Source organism: Anneissia japonica, unplaced genomic scaffold (genome assembly GCF_011630105.1).
Source record: "Anneissia japonica isolate Jap-2015-1 unplaced genomic scaffold, ASM1163010v1 scaffold288142_len361356_cov169, whole genome shotgun sequence".
Taxonomy (NCBI): Eukaryota; Metazoa; Echinodermata; class Crinoidea; order Comatulida; family Comatulidae; genus Anneissia; species Anneissia japonica.
The window spans coordinates 175,661-194,391 of NW_022753229.1; the positions used below are offsets into that span (position 1 = coordinate 175,661).

The window sequence follows — 18,731 nt, forward strand, 5'->3', positions numbered from 1 at the left end:
GAAATGTACTAACGTTTCCGAAGTGTTTTTTCAGAAGGAACTTAAGGAATGCAAGGAAGAAAGTAGAAAACAAGTAAGATATCGATAACACCAAACATTACTCATTCAAATGCAATACTTTTCTACACTTTGAATGACGTAGCAACTGACCTAAAAAACAGCAGATTAAACTAATGCAGTATTTGTGTTTCCATGGCTAGCCTCAATTTTCTTTTTAAAGTTCAAAGCACAGAAATATATAAAATTGAAAAAAAATGGAGGCAACATTCTATGATGTATTACACAAGTGTCTCTTTGTTGGCAATCAAAGCTCCATTTGATGTGTGGTACTGGTTCTTGTACTGGTATGTGCATTTATAATGCACCTCTTCCTTGAGGTTATAAAGCGCAATTCTTTTCCCTGGTCATTGGGTCCACATGCTTTAAGTGCTGCTCCTGGTAATCAGCTCAGGAGCAGGCAACCCCACCAGGTACCCATTTATACTCCTGGGTGGAGAGAAGCAATGCAGATATAAGTGCCTTGCTCGAGTACAGAAGTAAAATGCATAGTGAGGTATTGAAACCCTGACCTCGAATTTTTGTAAACAAAATCATTCCCACTGTGAGCAAACAGTGACTGCTTGTGCAATAACATAGAACGTTAGCCACGAAATGCATTCTCTTTTTCCTCCCGTCTACGTTTAGGCTAACGCAACTAATTTTTATCAGTTTCAAAAAAATATTGAATTATTGAAATACATAACCAAATAATTGTTAGTTTTTTTTGTTTTTTTTTTCTTATTAAGCACATGGTGTTTGCAATGACGATGTAAAAATTCACAACACTTTTAACATATCCAAATCTGGGCACTCGCTGCATCGTCCGACTGTAAGCAGATGAAACCAACTCCACTTTCTGTGCGCGTTAGATGAGGCTACGCTGTCTGCTGATTGTCGGTGGCAATCTGAACGGATCGTCATTAAAGCGACTGGTTGCACGCGGGTGGTTCTACATAGAACTGCATTAGCCAATGACAGTCAGGTGAAGCGAGTGGCCAGCTTACAATTTTACAGTTGACTATACATGAGGCTCGCCATTCCAAAAACCAGCGAACTAAATGTTAAACTGTGTAATTAACATACGAATGTGGCAGTATTGTATACTTTAGTACAGAGAAGCTGTAATACTTTTACTCATAACTTTGGCAATAGAAAGTCGATTCTAGTAATTGACCTACCATTTTTAAACCTTATAATGTGCAGAATATGGACATACAGTATTAAACAGTCAATTTTCTTGTTTTGGTCACCAAGGCTGGTTCTGGCATGGCTAGCCCTATATCTAGCATAATATTCTGTATGTGAGGTTATGTTGTTTGATGTCTTCCATTTGATGGCCAGTTCTGAGCGCTACACGCTTAGCTTATAGCTATTCTTACCAATTTCTGTTATCTTGTTTAGGTGTTCTCAAAATATAGAATTGATAGTATTGGAAGCTTAGCATATGAATTTAGGTCTTGCCAATTGATATTTATAATATCTCTTCCCTTCAACTATCTTCTCTTCTCCCACAAACAACAACCATTATGCTTTTTAATTTATTTATTTATCATACTGCCAATAAACTATTTTGTGGAAAAAACTATAGTCTTAATAAGCAGATATTAATATTAAATTTCAATAAAATTACAGAAAACATAAAGTGCTAACTGCTTAATAGTAACACAAACAAAAACATATATGTACAGTATAACAGATAAAAATTACAATGGTAATACTGTAGTGCATTACCATTGCCACATAAAACACAAAAACTATAGTATTTTCTGGGCTTGTTTATTACAAGAAAAACTGATGCAGAGGATGTGCGCTACTAAAGATTTCTACACCAAGACTTTTTTCTTGTTATTTTAATTTGATTATCTAATGTTGGTATGGTCTGGTTACCGTATCAAAATATTCATGTTTAATAATTCAAGCATTTTGCATATTTTGCATATGATGTCCCATTAGAGGACAACCGAGAAAGAAAACATTAGGATGAAACGCTGACACACATTCAACTGAAATTGAATACAGCAACAAGAAAAAAATGAAGGGATGATATTAAATCCAAAAGCCAAACTTTAAGTCAATTTCAAGTAAGAATGATGGTAACAAATACTATAGTATTGTTATTTTTTAATCAGAAAATGACACAAAACTAATTAAGTATAACCACTCATGAAAATATAGTATAACTCTTTGTCTAATGTAGGAGATTCCTATTCAAAAAATAATTTAAATTTGAATTAAGAACAAGTTAACACGAATAACATTCTGGTTACAGTTGCTTTATATTTTACTATGGGACACAACAGCAATATGTCTCTATGTGTATTGAGATAAGTTAAGATGATCAATTGAGGATAGTATAGATAGTATAACACCTGAGTCTTAAAATGCCAAACAAAACTTCACAGTACACAATTTGACAGCAAGAATACACAGAGAAAGAACATGCAAATCAACCTGAATCTAAACGAACAATCTCGCAAGAAGAACGCTTAGAGCGAGGCGAACGCTTCTCCGCTACAGGCGACTGCGGTGGCTGGTCTTGCGATGATCCTCCTATATGGACATAAGAAAAACGATTTTACCCCCAAAGCTTCATCAGAAAGGATAGATTAACTATTGATAACAAATCACGATCCAACAAACACGAAAAACAACAAGTACAAGCTGACATCAGGGAGGTAGGCAATAAGAGAAAATCAAAATAAATGTTAATCAAAATCAACAAATCTTAAAAATAATAAAACAAATGAATGTAAAAATTGAATGATAAAATAATGAATGAATATGGTGATCAATGACCTCTCACCTTTCGGAAGTGGATACCTTATTTGTGGGCGTACGGGATACAAGTAGTTGTGAGTCTGTGCATAGAAAGGGCCTGAGGAACATAGAAGCATGTCAAAGGTCATGTAACTAAGGACTAAATGAAAAATAATTGTGCAAAATGGTTGTAAAAAAAAAGAAAAGAACAGAAAGAAAGGAAAAAAGAAAAAGGAAAGAAATGAAATTTAAAAATGGTGAGAGGAGGGGACATTTAGAATAGCTTCATATCACCAGTATCCTTCTGCCTATAAAAACATTCACTATGGATAACATACAATATTTTGAAGCTCATTGTGGACACTACTCATTATGGACGGCTATATACAATACAATGTACTATAATACTGCAAGCACACACATCAAGGCGCATTAGTTTATTAGCTGTAATTCTAGCAAGGTTACAAGCATAAGCCATATACAGTAGTGTCATACCTGAACAGACACAAAGATATATATATATATATATAGTTGCTAAACAGACCAGCAAAAACCTAGACAAAAATACCAACAGTACCAACATAGGAATAACAAAGAATTAAGTGATAGAAAAGGGATTGTGTTAATAAAGGTGTTAACAATGTTAGATTACACTGGAAGGAAAATATTCAATTTTTTTCATAGAAGGATGCAACATGACGAGGAATATTTTACGAATTGGGAAGGGTTACTTGATAATTATGATTATAAATAATATCATACTTTGATGTTAACATATAAATTTACATACTTGAATACAATTTCTTTTTATATAACCTTTTTCATTGAATTCGTTTTCGCCTTTTAACAATTTGATCAGCTGTGCATTCCTATATCTTGTTTTGTCTTTTTGCTTGCCTACATATATAAGGGATTGAATGGATACGTTAAGCACTGATTAAACTTGTTTGACTTACACTGATGCAATTTGAAGTGAGTAGAACAGAGGACGATCGTTAGAAGTGACAGGGTGAGAAGTAGTTAGACAGGAAACTGAAGTAGTGAGACAGAACATGGAAGCAGCAAGATAGGAGAAGCATTAAAGAAGCATGACAAAGTACAAGTAGCAAAATAGGAAGTAGAAGTAGCAAGACATGAAGAAGCATTAAAAGACAAGAAATGGAAATAGCATGAGAGAAAGTACAAGTAGTAAAATAGGAAGTAGAAGTAGCAAGACATGAAGAAGCATTAAAAGACAAGAAATGGAAATAGCATGAGAGAAAGTACAAGTAGCAAAATAGGAAGTAGAAGTAGCAAGACATAAAGAAGCATTAAAAGACAAGAAATGGAAATAGCATGAGAAAAAGTACAAGTAGCAAAATAGGAAGTAGAAGTAGCAAGACATGAAGAAGCATTAAAAGACAAGAAATGGAAATAGCATGACAGAAAGTACAAGTAGCAAAATAGGAAGTAGAAGTAGCAAGACATGAAGAGGCATAAAGACAAGAAATGGAAATAGCATGAGAGAAAGTACAAGTAGCAAAATAGGAAGTAGAAGTAGCAAGACATAAAGAAGCATTAAAAGACAAGAAATGGAAATAGCATGACAGAAAGTACAAGTAGTAAAATAGGAAGTAGAAGTAGCAAGACATGAAGAAGCATTAAAAGACAAGAAATGGAAATAGCATGAGAGAAAGTACAAGTAGCAAAATAGGAAGTAGAAGTAGCAAGACATGAAGAAGCATTAAAAGACAAGGAATGGAAATAGCATGAGATAAAGTACAAGTAGCAAAATAGGAAGTAGAAGTAGCAAGACATGAAGAAGCATTAAAAGACAAGAAATGGAAATAGCATGGCAGAAAGTACAAGTAGCAAAATAGGAAGAGGGAATAGCAAGTCATAAAGAATCATTAGAAGACAAGAAGTCAAAGCAGTAACACAGAAAGTGAAAGTAGTACGACAGGAGCTAGAAGTGTAAATATAGTAAGTATAGAAGACATGAGATACGATGTAGAAGCAGTGAGATAGGAAGTAGAATTGGTGAGACAGGAACTAAAAGTCATGAGATAGGAAGTGAAAGCAGAGAAACAAAAGTAGAGGTACAGAGGTTAGTAATGAGTATTTGAGCAATATTTTTAAATACAAGTCAGATAGTAGTAAGTAGAGAGCATGTGTGCTGGATTCAACTTACAACACAATTTATTAGCAACAGGATGTTTATGAAGAAAAAAAAACATGCAAAAGACTATTAAAACTTGAAATATAATAGTAATGCTATATTATATTAAAATACTACTTTACTTCAATTTTATATTTCAAACTAGAGCCAAATACATTTTATAACTATAACATGCACTGAAGACAAAACTAATGATAACAAAGATAATGATGGCAAACATGAAAAAAATATTTATGAAGAATACTGGTGTTACACTATAGGAGAAAGCGCTTGAAAACTAGCTTTTAACCAGACAGTTACCATGGTAAGTGTGATACTTAGGGTACTTCCTCATCTGTATTGACCTCCAGAAAACTGTCGATCAAATTAACATTAAAGCAGCCAATCAAAGAATAGAACAGATTAAGTTAATTGAATGTATAGATATGAAATATATATGTAAATAGACATGAAGAGAAGCAAAGTTCTAAAAGTTCTTAGGTTAAAAACAATAAGAAAAATATATTTACTTTACTACACTTAAGTGTTGGTTTAGATAAAATTAAGAGAATAGCATTCAAATAAATATGCTAATCACTTAATAAATATTCAAAAGGTTCCAATAACTGTAGTTAAAGCAAGTGTTCTTTAGTGTATTAAATTGGTAGAATTCAAATAAATATGCTAATTAGATAATGACTAACTTTAAGGGAACAATAACCGTAGTTAAAGCAAGTGTTTCTTCAGTGCATTAAACAGGTAACATTTTAATAGTATGCTAATTACTTAATGACTATTCATAAGGGAACAATAACAGCTTAGTGTCCTAATGATTTCTAGATTTTTAACTTTTCAGTGTGGTAAATGATTAAGGAATTCCTAGAAGACAGAATTTCTTGATTTCCATCAGTTTATTTTTTGATTGACAGCTTTCAAATGGGTGGAATTCTTAGTTTATCATAAAATTAAAAACCAAGCAATATTATTATACTTTGAACCAAATGCATTTTTCAACAGTAAAGGACATAGTATTTTCACTTTACCGCTGTAGAACTTACCTTCAGAGAAATAAATAATCTTAATAAGTTTGTTATTAAATTTTTCTATTCAATGTTCATATTATTATTGACCATACAGGCGGCCTGTAAATCAAAATAATTTGATTAATCGGACATTTTATGATTTACAATGCTGTCCATAAAAAATGGTATTAAAATGCTAAAACAATCCTATTACAATATAATATTAAGTGATCCCATTTTGTACATTTCTTTTAAATTATATTATAATTTTCATATTCAAAAACTATTTTAAAATGTTGATAATTCAGACACCAACAAGAACAACACTGAGGAGAATAAGTCATAAAAATTTGGTATCCAAAAAGAAAAATGGTACGAGAAAGAAAAAACTGATACCAGACGAGACAAGGGCATGTGACAATCAGACAAGGGTCGTGAGATGAGAACATGTTACTCTTACCCGTACTTAAGGAATTGGAGCTCTTCTTATTTGAGGGCGGAGAAGAGTTGGAGGAATGAGTTGACAATGAAGAGCGTGAACTAATGGACTCGGTGCTACTGCTGGAGCTGTACAGTGGATCTGCGAACATGAGCGTGTTGAAATTCGTAAAAAAGAAAAACCTACTAACATTCGTGCACGTTACCTTGTACACATGTAGCATTTATGCACGTCACCCTATATAAATTATGCAGAAATTATACGTGCATTAGTGCGTACCATTAATGCACATCACTGCATAAAGTATGCACCATTTATGCATATTACTGTGCATAAAGTATGCATCATTTATGCATGTCACTGTGCATAGTACGCACCATTTATGCACGTCTCTGAATATTAGTACACACAATTTTATGCACATCCCTGTATTTTATACACATCATTTACGCACGTCACTGCATAAAGCAGGCAGCATTTATGTACCTCGCCAAGCATAAAGCATGCATCACTTATGCATGTGACCATGCCTATGGCATGCAGCATTTACGTGCATGTCAATGTGCATTAAGCACGCATCATTTCCACACATTATTTAATTGAATTAAAATGTTTACTTGATATACAACTCTGATAATAAGATCGGGGATGTTTGCAAAGGAAGAGTAATGAAGGGAGGGATGTAAAATGCTGGAATAGAGCAAATAGATATACAGTAGAAGACGGCATAAATATGGAAGGGAAGATAATAAGTAAGGTCAGTATGTGTCATTACGTTATGCAGCTAAAATGGGGAAGAGAAAATTAACCAATCAGAGGTCAGTCTTCCAACACCTGATACACAGTCTTAATATAAAGCAAAGCTAAACAGCAAAGATGAAATGCAATCCCATGCACGATTACATGTTACTCGAGATCATACAAAAGAAGCTATTAAAAAAAAAGGAAGAACCATATATAACATCAGAGAAGAACATGATTGGCTAAAACATATATGACAAGGATTATAACTGCCGGAGAAATATAAAACAATCATGATTGGTTAAGCAATTAAATATAATAACTGTGACTGGCCAAGTCATTTATGTTCCATACATTCGAAAATAGACAACAAAAATATTGTTTTACATTCTGGAATGTTTATTTAGAATATAAACCGACATTCAAAAAGCTAAGCATTAAAATGGACCTTTCCAAAATGTCAATCAAACTTAAAAAACTGACCAATAAGAGCAGTGCCAGGAATACTCGCGCGTCCAACAATCAGACGTTTTGTTCCACAAATGCATGTGTTGCATACGTTTTAACAGTCGCTTTGTGGGACCTACCAACAATATCCAAGGGGCGGGGCTTAGTTCAAAGGTTCATTATTTGTCCCTTTGCATACAAAACAACAATCTATGTTCTCAAATACTGGGGTAGTTGTTATTCATAAGAATTTGAACTTGTGACCTGAAGCATATTCGCCAACTACAGGATGGATTGTAAATTGCTTCAGAAATTTTGTTTCATCTTCTCTCACTCTAACAATTCTGGATTCACCTTTCTTCCAAAATCACACACACAGTGATGGATTCAAAGGTGGGGGGAGGAGAGGGTTGGCCAAAGCCGACGCAACTCCCCCTCCTAAATTTTGTACAATTGAAAAAAAAAAGTAAAATTATACTCAAATTTAGGACCGAAGAGTTCCATAATCATAAATTTTCTTACCTCAGCCCCAATCATGGTGGAGCTGAAGTTGTCTGGTCTCCCCATCTGTAAAGTCCCTCCCAGAGCCCCCTCTATTTCGAATTCCTGGATCCACCACTGACACATCTTTCCAAATCATGTTCAATAAACTACATGAATATGTATAAATAGATATGAATATTTATATCTGACATGATACTAGTAACTTTAGTATGGAGAGAGTAACTAGTGAAAAATAAAGATGATAGAGTAAGTTAATATTGATGGTGAATATCTCTGCATGAAAATAGAGCCTTACCATCAGAATACATCGGCTTGGGGCGCCCTCCTTTATTCTGTGGTATTATTGGGCTCTTCACGAACAAGCCTCTCTCCTGCAGCTGTGAATCAATCTCGTTCAACAGCTCCGATTGCAGCGAGTTGCTTCCTTCTTGCCGCCGCGGGGACTCGGATGTCGGCGGTAGGGATTTGGCCGTCTTGCGGAAATCTGACTGTTGGTCTTGGAATGTTGCGGAAGGCTGTGATGGAAGGCTACCGGTGTGCGGCCGAGGCGACCCTTGAGATAGCGCAGATTTGTTTACGAAGGTAACATCCTTTTCATCTGGTGAACTCTTGAAAATCTAAAAATAATTAAGAAACAATATGTTACATTAGAATCAATTACAAATATAATTAGATATCACTCTATGAATATATATTTTTAAAATAATATATAATTACTTTCTCATAGTTAGCAATGAGTATTTCCACGACAATGTTTGAGAATTTGATGTCCATAATAGCGGCCATGGTCTCTTCCTCAGGTCTCATCAGCGTCGGACCAAAACACACTCCTAAGTTGGATACAGTCATCTTGTTCTTCTCATGAAGTTCCGAAACCCTATAAATACCAAAAAAATTTAACTTTTTAAGATGAAAATCAAAGATTTGTGAGGTGTAATATGAAAATAGAATTGTTTCACTTCCTATACATCAATAACAGGATACGTTAAATATTAATATTACTTTTTTCCTGTGATGTCTGTGATTCTTGTTTGTTCCCTTCTGTTGTTCTTTTAAGTCACTGCACCATTAGCACTTTTTTGGAGATGTTTGCGCTATAAAAGTCGCTATTATTATTATTATTATTTGAGAACAACATATGTCCCCACTTGAATAGAAACCCAAGACTTTCCGATTACCGTTCCGATACTCTAGCAACTGGACCATGAGGCCAAGTGGAATATACACTCTAAAGATTTTCCCACTAGGACACGTTCTTTTCTCAAAGTATTGCATAATAAACAACGAATAATAGTAAATCAAATAGCTTCACATTATTAATATTAATTACATTATTAATAATGATATTAATAATGATATTATTATTATTTATATAATAATGCTATCTGACTTTTGTCTTTGTCTTGTTGATGTTTAGTCATTTTGATAATTTTCTTTCTTCTGTGATTTATTAACATTTTAAAGAGGGGCCCTGAACATCAACTGGCCTCCGGGTTCAGATGGAAGGGCTACCCTCTATAAATAAAGTTGAAATAAAAAATAAATAAAAGCTTTTATATATCAAATAGGATGTTAAATACATAATGAGATATATAAGAGCTGAAATTCAATTACAATATTATATAATCTAATAAAATCTATTTAAGCAATGTTCATACATGTGGTGGGTTAATGTGGTGGGTTAGTCAATGTTTGGCAAAATTCACTTTGGCAAAACTATTTTCCATAGTTTTCTAACTTTGTTTTTGTAAACAAAAAAAAATAGTTAAATGTGTATTATTTATAGAAAATATTTTTTTGTCTTTTTAAATTACAAATATTTGTATTTTATACATTTCAAGCATTTTTGTTTAGTCACCATCCAAAAAGAAAAAAAAAATCAATCATCATACTTGTGTAAATGTTTCATAAGAATGGCTAGCATTTCAAAGTTAGATTCAGGCAATTCATGAACCAGCTTGTGAACATCGTTGAACCGCAAGGTCTTTGATTCTTTTTCTACAAAAAAAAAAAAGCCAGATAGGTAATTATACACACACCATGACATCTAATTCTTGTGAAAATTATCGTTTTCTTAATAAGAAAGGAGGTAAAATTAATAGTTCCTTCCATGATGTTATTACTTCCTATCCAAACTGTCACACGTTATTGAGTGAATTTATATTAATTTGTGAAATGAAACAACATTTGTAATTATACAAACTGAGTAAAAATGAGACAGTTTAAAAGTGTACTTAAAATGTGATTATGATTTTTTTTTCTTATAGTGTGTAGTTTATATGGTTTATAAAAATAAAAATCCTATCTGAACAGGTCTTTATTTGTTTTCTATAATGTGTAGATCAACATCTGAAAGGCCTTCATTTTTTCCCTATGGTGTGTAGCTTATATGGTTTAACAAAGAAAAAAAATCCCATCTGAACAGTATTTATTTTTCCCCTATGGTGTGTAGTTCATATGCTTTGAAAAAAAAAAATCCCATCTGAACAGGTCCTTATTTTTAGTTCATATGGTTTAACAAAAAATAAAAATCCCATCTGAACAGGTCTTTATTTTTTACCTATGGTGTGTCGTCTATAAGCCTATGGTTTAACAAAAAAAAAAAACCCACCTAAACAGATCTTTATTTTTTTCCCTATGGTTTGTAGTATATATGGTTTTACTTTTAAAAAATCCCATCTGAACAGGTCTTTATTTGTTTTCTCTAAGGTGTGTAGTTTATAATGTTTAACAAAAAAAAAAATCCTATCTGAACAGGTCTTTATTTTCCCCCCTATGTTTTGTAGTATATATTGTTTAAAAAAGTCTCATCTGAACAGGCCTTTAGATTTTCCTTATATGCATATTTCAATCCACCTCATTAGAGATGCGCTCTGCATTTAACTTTTTCTGCCTCTATAGCCCTTATTCACAATTTTATCCATCTTCTAATTTTAAAAATATGCAAATTCATAAGGTAATTACTTTGGAACTATACTTACTCGCTGCTGCTGTGAACTTATAATGTAACCTAAATGTCATAAGAGGCTCAGGTAGATTCCTGCAGAGAAAAAAAATATCATCCATATTATTTACCATATTTATTGAGATTAAATAGATGTAAACAACGTAAATACAATTTATACACAGGGAAAGTAAGTTTTGTAGTATACCAATTGCTCAAAAATTATATTGGTACAGCAGTGTTTATTGGAACATGGACAGTACTCCGACTGTTTGTGATACAAGTCCTATACAAGATTCCACCATTATAATTTTCTCTACAACCAATGCCTTAATATTAAGCAATATACTTTCAACACTAACTATTGTTAGCCAAAGATGCCATATAATTCCCTTTAAAAAAAAATATATTTATATATATATATAAATCCAACGAGTCCTTTTATAAAAATATATGACAGTTTACCTCCACAACAGACACTAAGAAAGACAAAAAGTCCTTTGTGATAACTTAATCATGGTATATTTGTACTTAAGCTCTCATATAATACTTTCATTGTTTAGAAATAAAGTCGCCTACCTAAAGTAATTCTTAAGTGCGCTTGTTATGGTCTTGATCTCAAATTCTCCTGAGTTGGACAGGTTTACACTGGCTCCTTTCCTTCTGTCTGTAACAAATAGAAAAGATATAGTAACAATATTAGTAACATTGTTCACAAAAAATAATGACAAGTAAGTAAGTCTTGGAGAGTATCGAAGTCCAGCCAAAAGATATACTGTGTACATTGTGCTAAACAACATGAAAATATAATGCTATACTTAAATTATTTACATTAAATGTCAGTAAAATTTCAATTATATATAATTCTTTGTAGAGACCAATGGAATATCTGGAGTAATAACATGGGGGCTAATGGGGTAGGAGACGAGTGCAAAGGTTCAGTGGAGGAGCTCGGAGTTCAAGTGATGAGAATTTAGCCGGCAAAATAGGGTGATATGTAGTGATTTATTAACTATGTGAGGAAAGTGGCGCAAGCTTCTTTTTTGTGGGTGTTTACATGACTGAAATGTTTATAATCCGAGTGTTGGACAATTGTGTCCAGAGTTTTGCTGCAGTGTAAAAGGGGTATAACTATTTTTTTTTGCATTTCATATTTTCATTTATAAGTATGTCTGTTACTGATAATTCGTAAATGGATATAGCAAAGGGAAGAAGATTACACCCGTCCCAATGGGAGTTCGCATTTTAAATAACACATAATTAATTTGTGACAGATCCAAAATCCATTTTAAATTCAAAGATCAAATTGCACAAGAATCCAATTGAATTAAACACTTCCCTAATTTAAGAATTAATGGTCTGATAAATTAAATAGACATATGAATTCTAATAAAGAAAAATTGCCAATAATTTTAAATATCTTAATTACATTACTTTCACTAGGAAAGAGACATCACAGTCTTGACAACTGAACTTAAAATAACTGAAAAACCAGTGGCTATGAAATGTGGGCAAGTCAACCTCCTAAAATATTTCAAGGAAGGATATAATTAGTGGGTGTGGTTACATAGTAATGTTGGTGATATCGTTGGCCAATTTCAGTCTGTTAACAACTTGACCTCTTAAGCCAGGTCACTTTTATGATGTCCAATACTGTCCCGATTATTGGTGCATTGGTTAATGTCAGAATTCTAATGTTTGTCGGTTTGGTGATTTGCAATTTTTGTTTATGTAACAGCTTTTTAATAATTTTGTAAATATATTCAATATTTAAACATGAAGCTTTCCATAGTACTATATTTTTATTTCAACATCAACCACAATTTTGTCTAAATAAATAAAAAAAGTGAATATATTTTAATGGGATTCTTAATCAATTATTCATTCCCAATATAGACAGTAAATTAAACATTCAAGAGCTTTGCTTTGTCCAGGCCTTCCCAACCTCATTCTACATCCCATTTTTTTTATCCCTCTTCAGCTCTTTTCCTATCTTTCCTTGCTCTTCCACCCACCCACCACTAACCTTTGTTCACACCAGGTTCTTTTTTTCAACCTCCTTGCTTTTATTGCTGTATACCTTCAATGTCACGATTGAGGTTTAAGGCTCTATTCACACTATCCAGTTTAAGTGACAAATTTGTGTGAATTGACCATGATGAAGGGCATGATGATGTCATATTACATTCTTAGGCCCTGTCCACACTATCAAATTTTTGTGACAAAGTTGTGATGTGCCCTATATGGGTATGATGATGTCATATTACACCCAAATATGGGCATAACATATTTTTTTTGTCACATAATATTTGATAGTGTGGACAAAGCTTTATATGGCATGCATTACATGGGCCTAATGCATAATGTTCTATCTGCTGATTCTTACCTAAACAGAGAGATGTGAGTTTTTGCACTTTTGAGCTGACGCCAACCACACGATACAATCCTTGATCCTCAAGGCCTTCGAAAAAAGAGAAAAAAAATTCAATTATTTAATATTAATGACTTTGCTAGTATTGAGAACTTTTTCAGAATATGAAGTCATGTGATCACTTGAATGGAGAACTAGTCAAAATATTACTAAAAATTATTGAATAACTGACGGTCTCTCCCAACTAAGCACTGCACCAAACGTAATTATTTTCACTTTCTTTTTTTAAATTTATATCTGTATATAATTTACAATCGACAGAGAATGGCTAAATTTGACTGCATTGCATTATGAAAACCTATAAATACATGCAATATAAAAACACTAAGCTGTGATTTTAATTACGTGAAGTGGTGCTTAATTAGAGATTATTTTATTTACAACAATATGAGTTGTGGTATTTTCAAACAGACATCTATATGGAAATTAAACTAACAGCAAGTCGAACAATATTTGGAGTAAATCCTTTTTAGTTTAACTTTTCAACTGATATCAACTGCCTGCCTATCCTGATTATCAAATTTCCTTTGACAAAAAACTGTTGTATGCCCATATATAGTCATGATGTGCCTATATATGGTTTCTTTGTGATGTCATCATGACCATATTTAGACATGTCGCATGTTTTTGTTAAATAAAATTTGGTAAGTCTGGACAGGGCTTAGCATGTACTTTCTTTTATGTTACATACCTCTACTCTCAATTGCTTCTATGCATTTACGGATAAAATTAAACCCTACGTCGTTCAACAAGCCTACAGAGAAGGAAAATGAATATGTTATAAGCTTCAGCAGTGGAATTAGCCATAATAACGAAAATGGGTACTTAAACCTTAAAAAAATGTATGTAATTTACACTTTCTTTTGTCTTCAAAAAAAAAATTTTGATGTATTCAATATGCTCTTTAAAATACAAAACGGAAACACATAAACTGATCAAATCACAATAGAGCATATGGGGGATAACGGTAAAATTGCAAAAACAGACAATTCGTTCCATAAGGGTCTCCTACATTAACGGACATGAAATAAACTAATTAAACAAATAAATCATTATAAACAATTTCACACTTACTATCGTCAGACTTAGAAACATTTGGATTGCAATAAACCTAGAAAAAAAAAAAAATAACACAAACATTAAAACAGCGAATGAGGATGAATCATCATTTGTACAATGCACAACTTTATTGCATGATGCAAGAAAGAAAGTACGGCAGCTGGGAGGCATTCATTTTTCATCTTCACAGAAAATTTAAATCAAGTGATGAGGTCGTCTCCAGGGAACACAGCACAAGTCGTATCCAGGGATCCCAGCACAAAAAAATAATGTGCTGGGGACAAGGAATATCAACTAGAGTGGTTTAGCTCAGATGGCAGAGAATATTAATAATACTTTGAAAGGTCACTGGTTCGGATCCCACAGTAGTTCATATTTTCTTTCCTTATTCCCTGAAATTCTTATATTATAAAACTGAGGTATATTGTTTGAGTATAATAAAAAAACAAATATATTCATGTATATTGATCATTATATTATGTAATATATGATATATTATATATTACATAATATAATGATCAATATACATGAATATATTTATATTGATCATTATATTATGTAATATATAATATATTTTACACGATGAATAAATGTGGTGATTCCACAACAAAGGAAAAAAAATGAAAATTAGTTTATGTAGACCATAAATAATCAATTTCAAAAATAAATATTATCTACTGTCACAGTTAATATAATAATAACCATAATATTATCAATAATATTATTATTATTGTTATTATTATTATTACTTTTTGTATTTATTTTTGTATTCTTCACGTTTACTATATTTATGTATCCGTTTGATGTTTGTGTTCCCTCCTGTAAGTGGCGAATTTTATGTTTGCTGTTGGCTGGGATAATAAATAAATAAATAAATAAAATAAATTTTACTTACTGGTTCTTTTCCACCCATGGCTTCCATCCATAGATTTCGTTCATTTTCTGAAATGGCTTGTAAAGTGATCACGTTTGGCCTAATTTTGGAATAATGTCAGAAATTTAGTCAAATAGATAAATATTGAGTTACGACATTGTGCTATAACTTGTATTTTACTGAAGAAACAGCTTGACGGAATACTACGACCATCGTACGATAAAGAGTGTGCTTGACACTGACCGATGTGCCTCGCACTTACAAATTGAATCTAATTTTCCAGCGCAAAACTTTACCTTTCTCTGACCGTAATATCAAAGCAGAACCTCTTCTCAATTGACTCAGTCATTCGTCTGAAATAAAAGAAAAACTTATTGTGTACATTATTTATGAATTAATTGACTGTACATTGGAGTAATCATACTGCATGTGAAAAGCATTTATACAACATTGAATGAACAGACTCTTAAAAATAAAAGTTTATATAAATCATGTATTGAATATTGTGATGAAGCCCAGTTGTCCAGTCTAGACATGAACATATACACATAGACAGTAGTGTAATGTTTCTTTGCAATTTTCATGTTAAAAACAAAGTGCAGCCGTAGTCTCACTTGGCTGGTCTTTCACTCACTAGAGTACATGAAAATGTATACAACCCAAGTCCCACTTGGCTGGAGTTAAACGTACTTAGGTGTCCAAGTGTCAACTGCCTTCTATCCTAAAAGCATACTATTAAAGTCGGGCTCCGGAGGAAAACAATTTTGGTATGTTGTAGAACTGATATTTCTAAGTCAGAAAAAAGTTGTTTGACAAAAAACTGGGGAATGGCGAACAAGATACAGATTTTTGAATATTTAAAAACTGGGGGGGGGGGGGAATGGGCGTAACCACGTATTTTTACACCTTTTTCCCCAAGTTTTAAATATTAAAAAATCTGTATCTCATTAGCCATTGTTCAGTTTTTGATCAAACTACTTTTTTTTCCTCCAGAGCCTGACTTTAAGGAAACTTCCCATTATTATTATTATTATTTAAATTCTAATTCTAACTACATCCCTTCCACTCCCATACAAATTCTTCTCATTATCTTCATATTTACAAACTGGTCCCAGTCGCTTCCCTTCTTGTCACTACAAATGACATGGAAACGTAAATAATGAATAACAAGTTCCAAAAATAGGTCCTACCACTGAAATTCTGGGACCTTAGCAATATTATCCGAGGGCCCAGGCTTAACGTAAGGGCCCAGTGGCTGGCTAACTGACCCACAGATTAATTGACTGATTATCAACCTTGATCAATGGTTATTAATTAAATTTAATTAAGTTAACATCATCTTACCTTGTGCAAGTGGTCACAGATAGTGTGTCTGTGGTTGTCTAATTAAGAGAAGAAAGAAATGTTTACTTTTCATCTGCAAATTTGGCTACACAGATATACTGTATACAAAGAAATCCAGAAAACTCAAAAATTAAATTCAAAATTTGTCAACTTCAAATGAGACACAAATTAATTACCAGCCAATTTAAAGGTCAACGGTCAAATATACAAATTGTATTATTGATATTTAACAAAAAGCATGATAGTGGCATGGAACAGCGACAAAAATATTTTCTCGCAAAGTGCAATCCATTTAGCATGTGACAACAGCTGTGATTCAAGCAACTTTTGCGGCTTGTTTTCCAGTATTCAATGATCAGTGAAGGATGACCAGACTCCGTGACCGGTAAGAATATTTTTTGTGCATAACATTTTTTGGAAATGATAAATTATTCTGCGCTAAGCGACATCTTTCTGTTGTATAGTCACGTCGCATTCTGTGTGGATCACTATAAAGCTCATGATAAGTTCTATTGCTTTTGCCACTGTTGTTTTCGCTGTCGCACTCTGTGTAAATAGGTCTTATTATAAGGAATACAATAATTTTCTTAACTATTTTGAAAATGAAAGCTATAAAAATACCTAAATATACTAAGAAAGCATTCCAAATACTATATTCTATTTTTAAGCTTATACCTTAATACTAATACTTTTATAACATTGTCCAAACTGTTAATTCAGTATAAATGACAAGAAGGTAGGCTGATAAATATACATTAGAATATGAACCAGTACAAACACATTAAATTTAAATTAATAACATTTATAAATAGATAATAAAACATTTATTTAATAAATTTATATACATATGTTTTCCCTTCTAAACAATGACATGCATATTTTACTCCATGGACATGTTTAGTACGTACATAGTGTGCTCTCTGTTAATTCTCTGTGAGTTGATTTATACTAATAAAAATATTTCTGAATATTCTTTGGATCAATGGTTGTAATGGCGCTAAACCATGTCAACTTACCACTTTTGTAAGGGCTTGTGTGTAGCCTCTCATGATAAAAGCCTTTGATTCTCGGATGTATTGACAATAATATTTCACCCACACAGACCCAATAGCTCCTGAAAAACAACACAAAATGAGTCACAATAATAACACAGATAGGTGATTTCAATAAAACTGTTTATTTGTATAGAGGGATAATACACCTAATCTTTATTTGTATTTATGTAGCTCAGGTAATTTTTGTAGCATGAAAGACTTTTGCGTGCTATATTTATTTATTTGTTTATGTAGCGCTTTCTTTTCACAATGCAAAGTGCTTCTGCCCCTGGTCAATGTGTTCACACTATCAAATTTTATGCGACAAAAAACTGTGATGCCCATATTTGGGTGTAATATGACATCATCACGTCCATATATGGACACATTACTTTGAGTGTGGACAGACCTTTAAGATTATCCGAGGGCCCAGGCTTAACGTAAGGGCCCAGTGGCTGGCTAACTGACCCACAGATTAATTGACTGATTATCAACCTTGATCAATGGTTATTAATTAAATTTAATTAAGTTAACATCATCTTACCTTGTGCAAGTGGTCACAGATAGTGTGTCTGTGGTTGTCTAATTAAGAGAAGAAAGAAATGTTTACTTGTCATCTGCAAATTTGGCTACACAGATATACTGTATATATAAAAAAAATCCAGAAAACTCAAAAATTAAATTCAAAATTTGTCAACTTCAAATGAGACACAAATTAATTACCAGCCAATTTAAAGGTCAACGGTCAAATATATAAATTGTATTACTGATATTTAACAAAAAGCATGATAGTGGCAAGGAACAGCGACAAAAATATTTTCTCGCAAAGTGCAATCCATTTAGCATGTGACAACAGCTGTGATTCAAGCAACTTTTGCGGCTTGTTTTACAGTATTCAATGATCAGTGAAGGATGACCAGACTCCGTGACCGGTAAGAACATTTTTTGTGCATAACATT

General features: G+C 32.7%; 1 protein-coding gene across 37 annotated transcripts in view; it reads right to left on the bottom strand.

Moving 5' to 3' along the window:
* The window catches only part of LOC117122754 (rho GTPase-activating protein 26-like), a 44,711-nt gene that overhangs the window by 16,362 nt on the left and 9,618 nt on the right, over window positions 1-18,731 (bottom strand). For 5 of the 37 annotated variants that reach the window (XM_033268468.1, XM_033268473.1, XM_033268469.1 and 2 more), the window contains exons 7-23: window positions 18,317-18,354; window positions 15,691-15,747; window positions 15,416-15,494; window positions 14,536-14,572; window positions 14,153-14,215; window positions 13,417-13,491; window positions 11,610-11,697; window positions 11,068-11,126; window positions 9,979-10,084; window positions 8,804-8,963; window positions 8,382-8,703; window positions 6,416-6,535; window positions 5,255-5,308; window positions 3,613-3,693; window positions 2,843-2,914; window positions 2,491-2,589; window positions 14-40 (exon numbers count right to left, since the gene is read on the bottom strand). In XM_033268468.1, the coding sequence (XP_033124359.1) occupies window positions 14-40; window positions 2,491-2,589; window positions 2,843-2,914; window positions 3,613-3,693; window positions 5,255-5,308; window positions 6,416-6,535; window positions 8,382-8,703; window positions 8,804-8,963; window positions 9,979-10,084; window positions 11,068-11,126; window positions 11,610-11,697; window positions 13,417-13,491; window positions 14,153-14,215; window positions 14,536-14,572; window positions 15,416-15,494; window positions 15,691-15,747; window positions 18,317-18,354 (1,537 nt within the window). Of the gene's footprint in view, window positions 1-13; window positions 41-2,490; window positions 2,590-2,842; window positions 2,915-3,612; window positions 3,694-5,254; window positions 5,309-6,415; window positions 6,536-8,381; window positions 8,704-8,803; window positions 8,964-9,978; window positions 10,085-11,067; window positions 11,127-11,609; window positions 11,698-13,416; window positions 13,492-14,152; window positions 14,216-14,535; window positions 14,573-15,415; window positions 15,495-15,690; window positions 15,748-16,738; window positions 16,777-17,754; window positions 17,847-18,316; window positions 18,355-18,731 lie in introns of those variants that run through there. The other 32 variants (XM_033268479.1, XM_033268470.1, XM_033268472.1 and 29 more) reach the window with 22 other exon arrangements.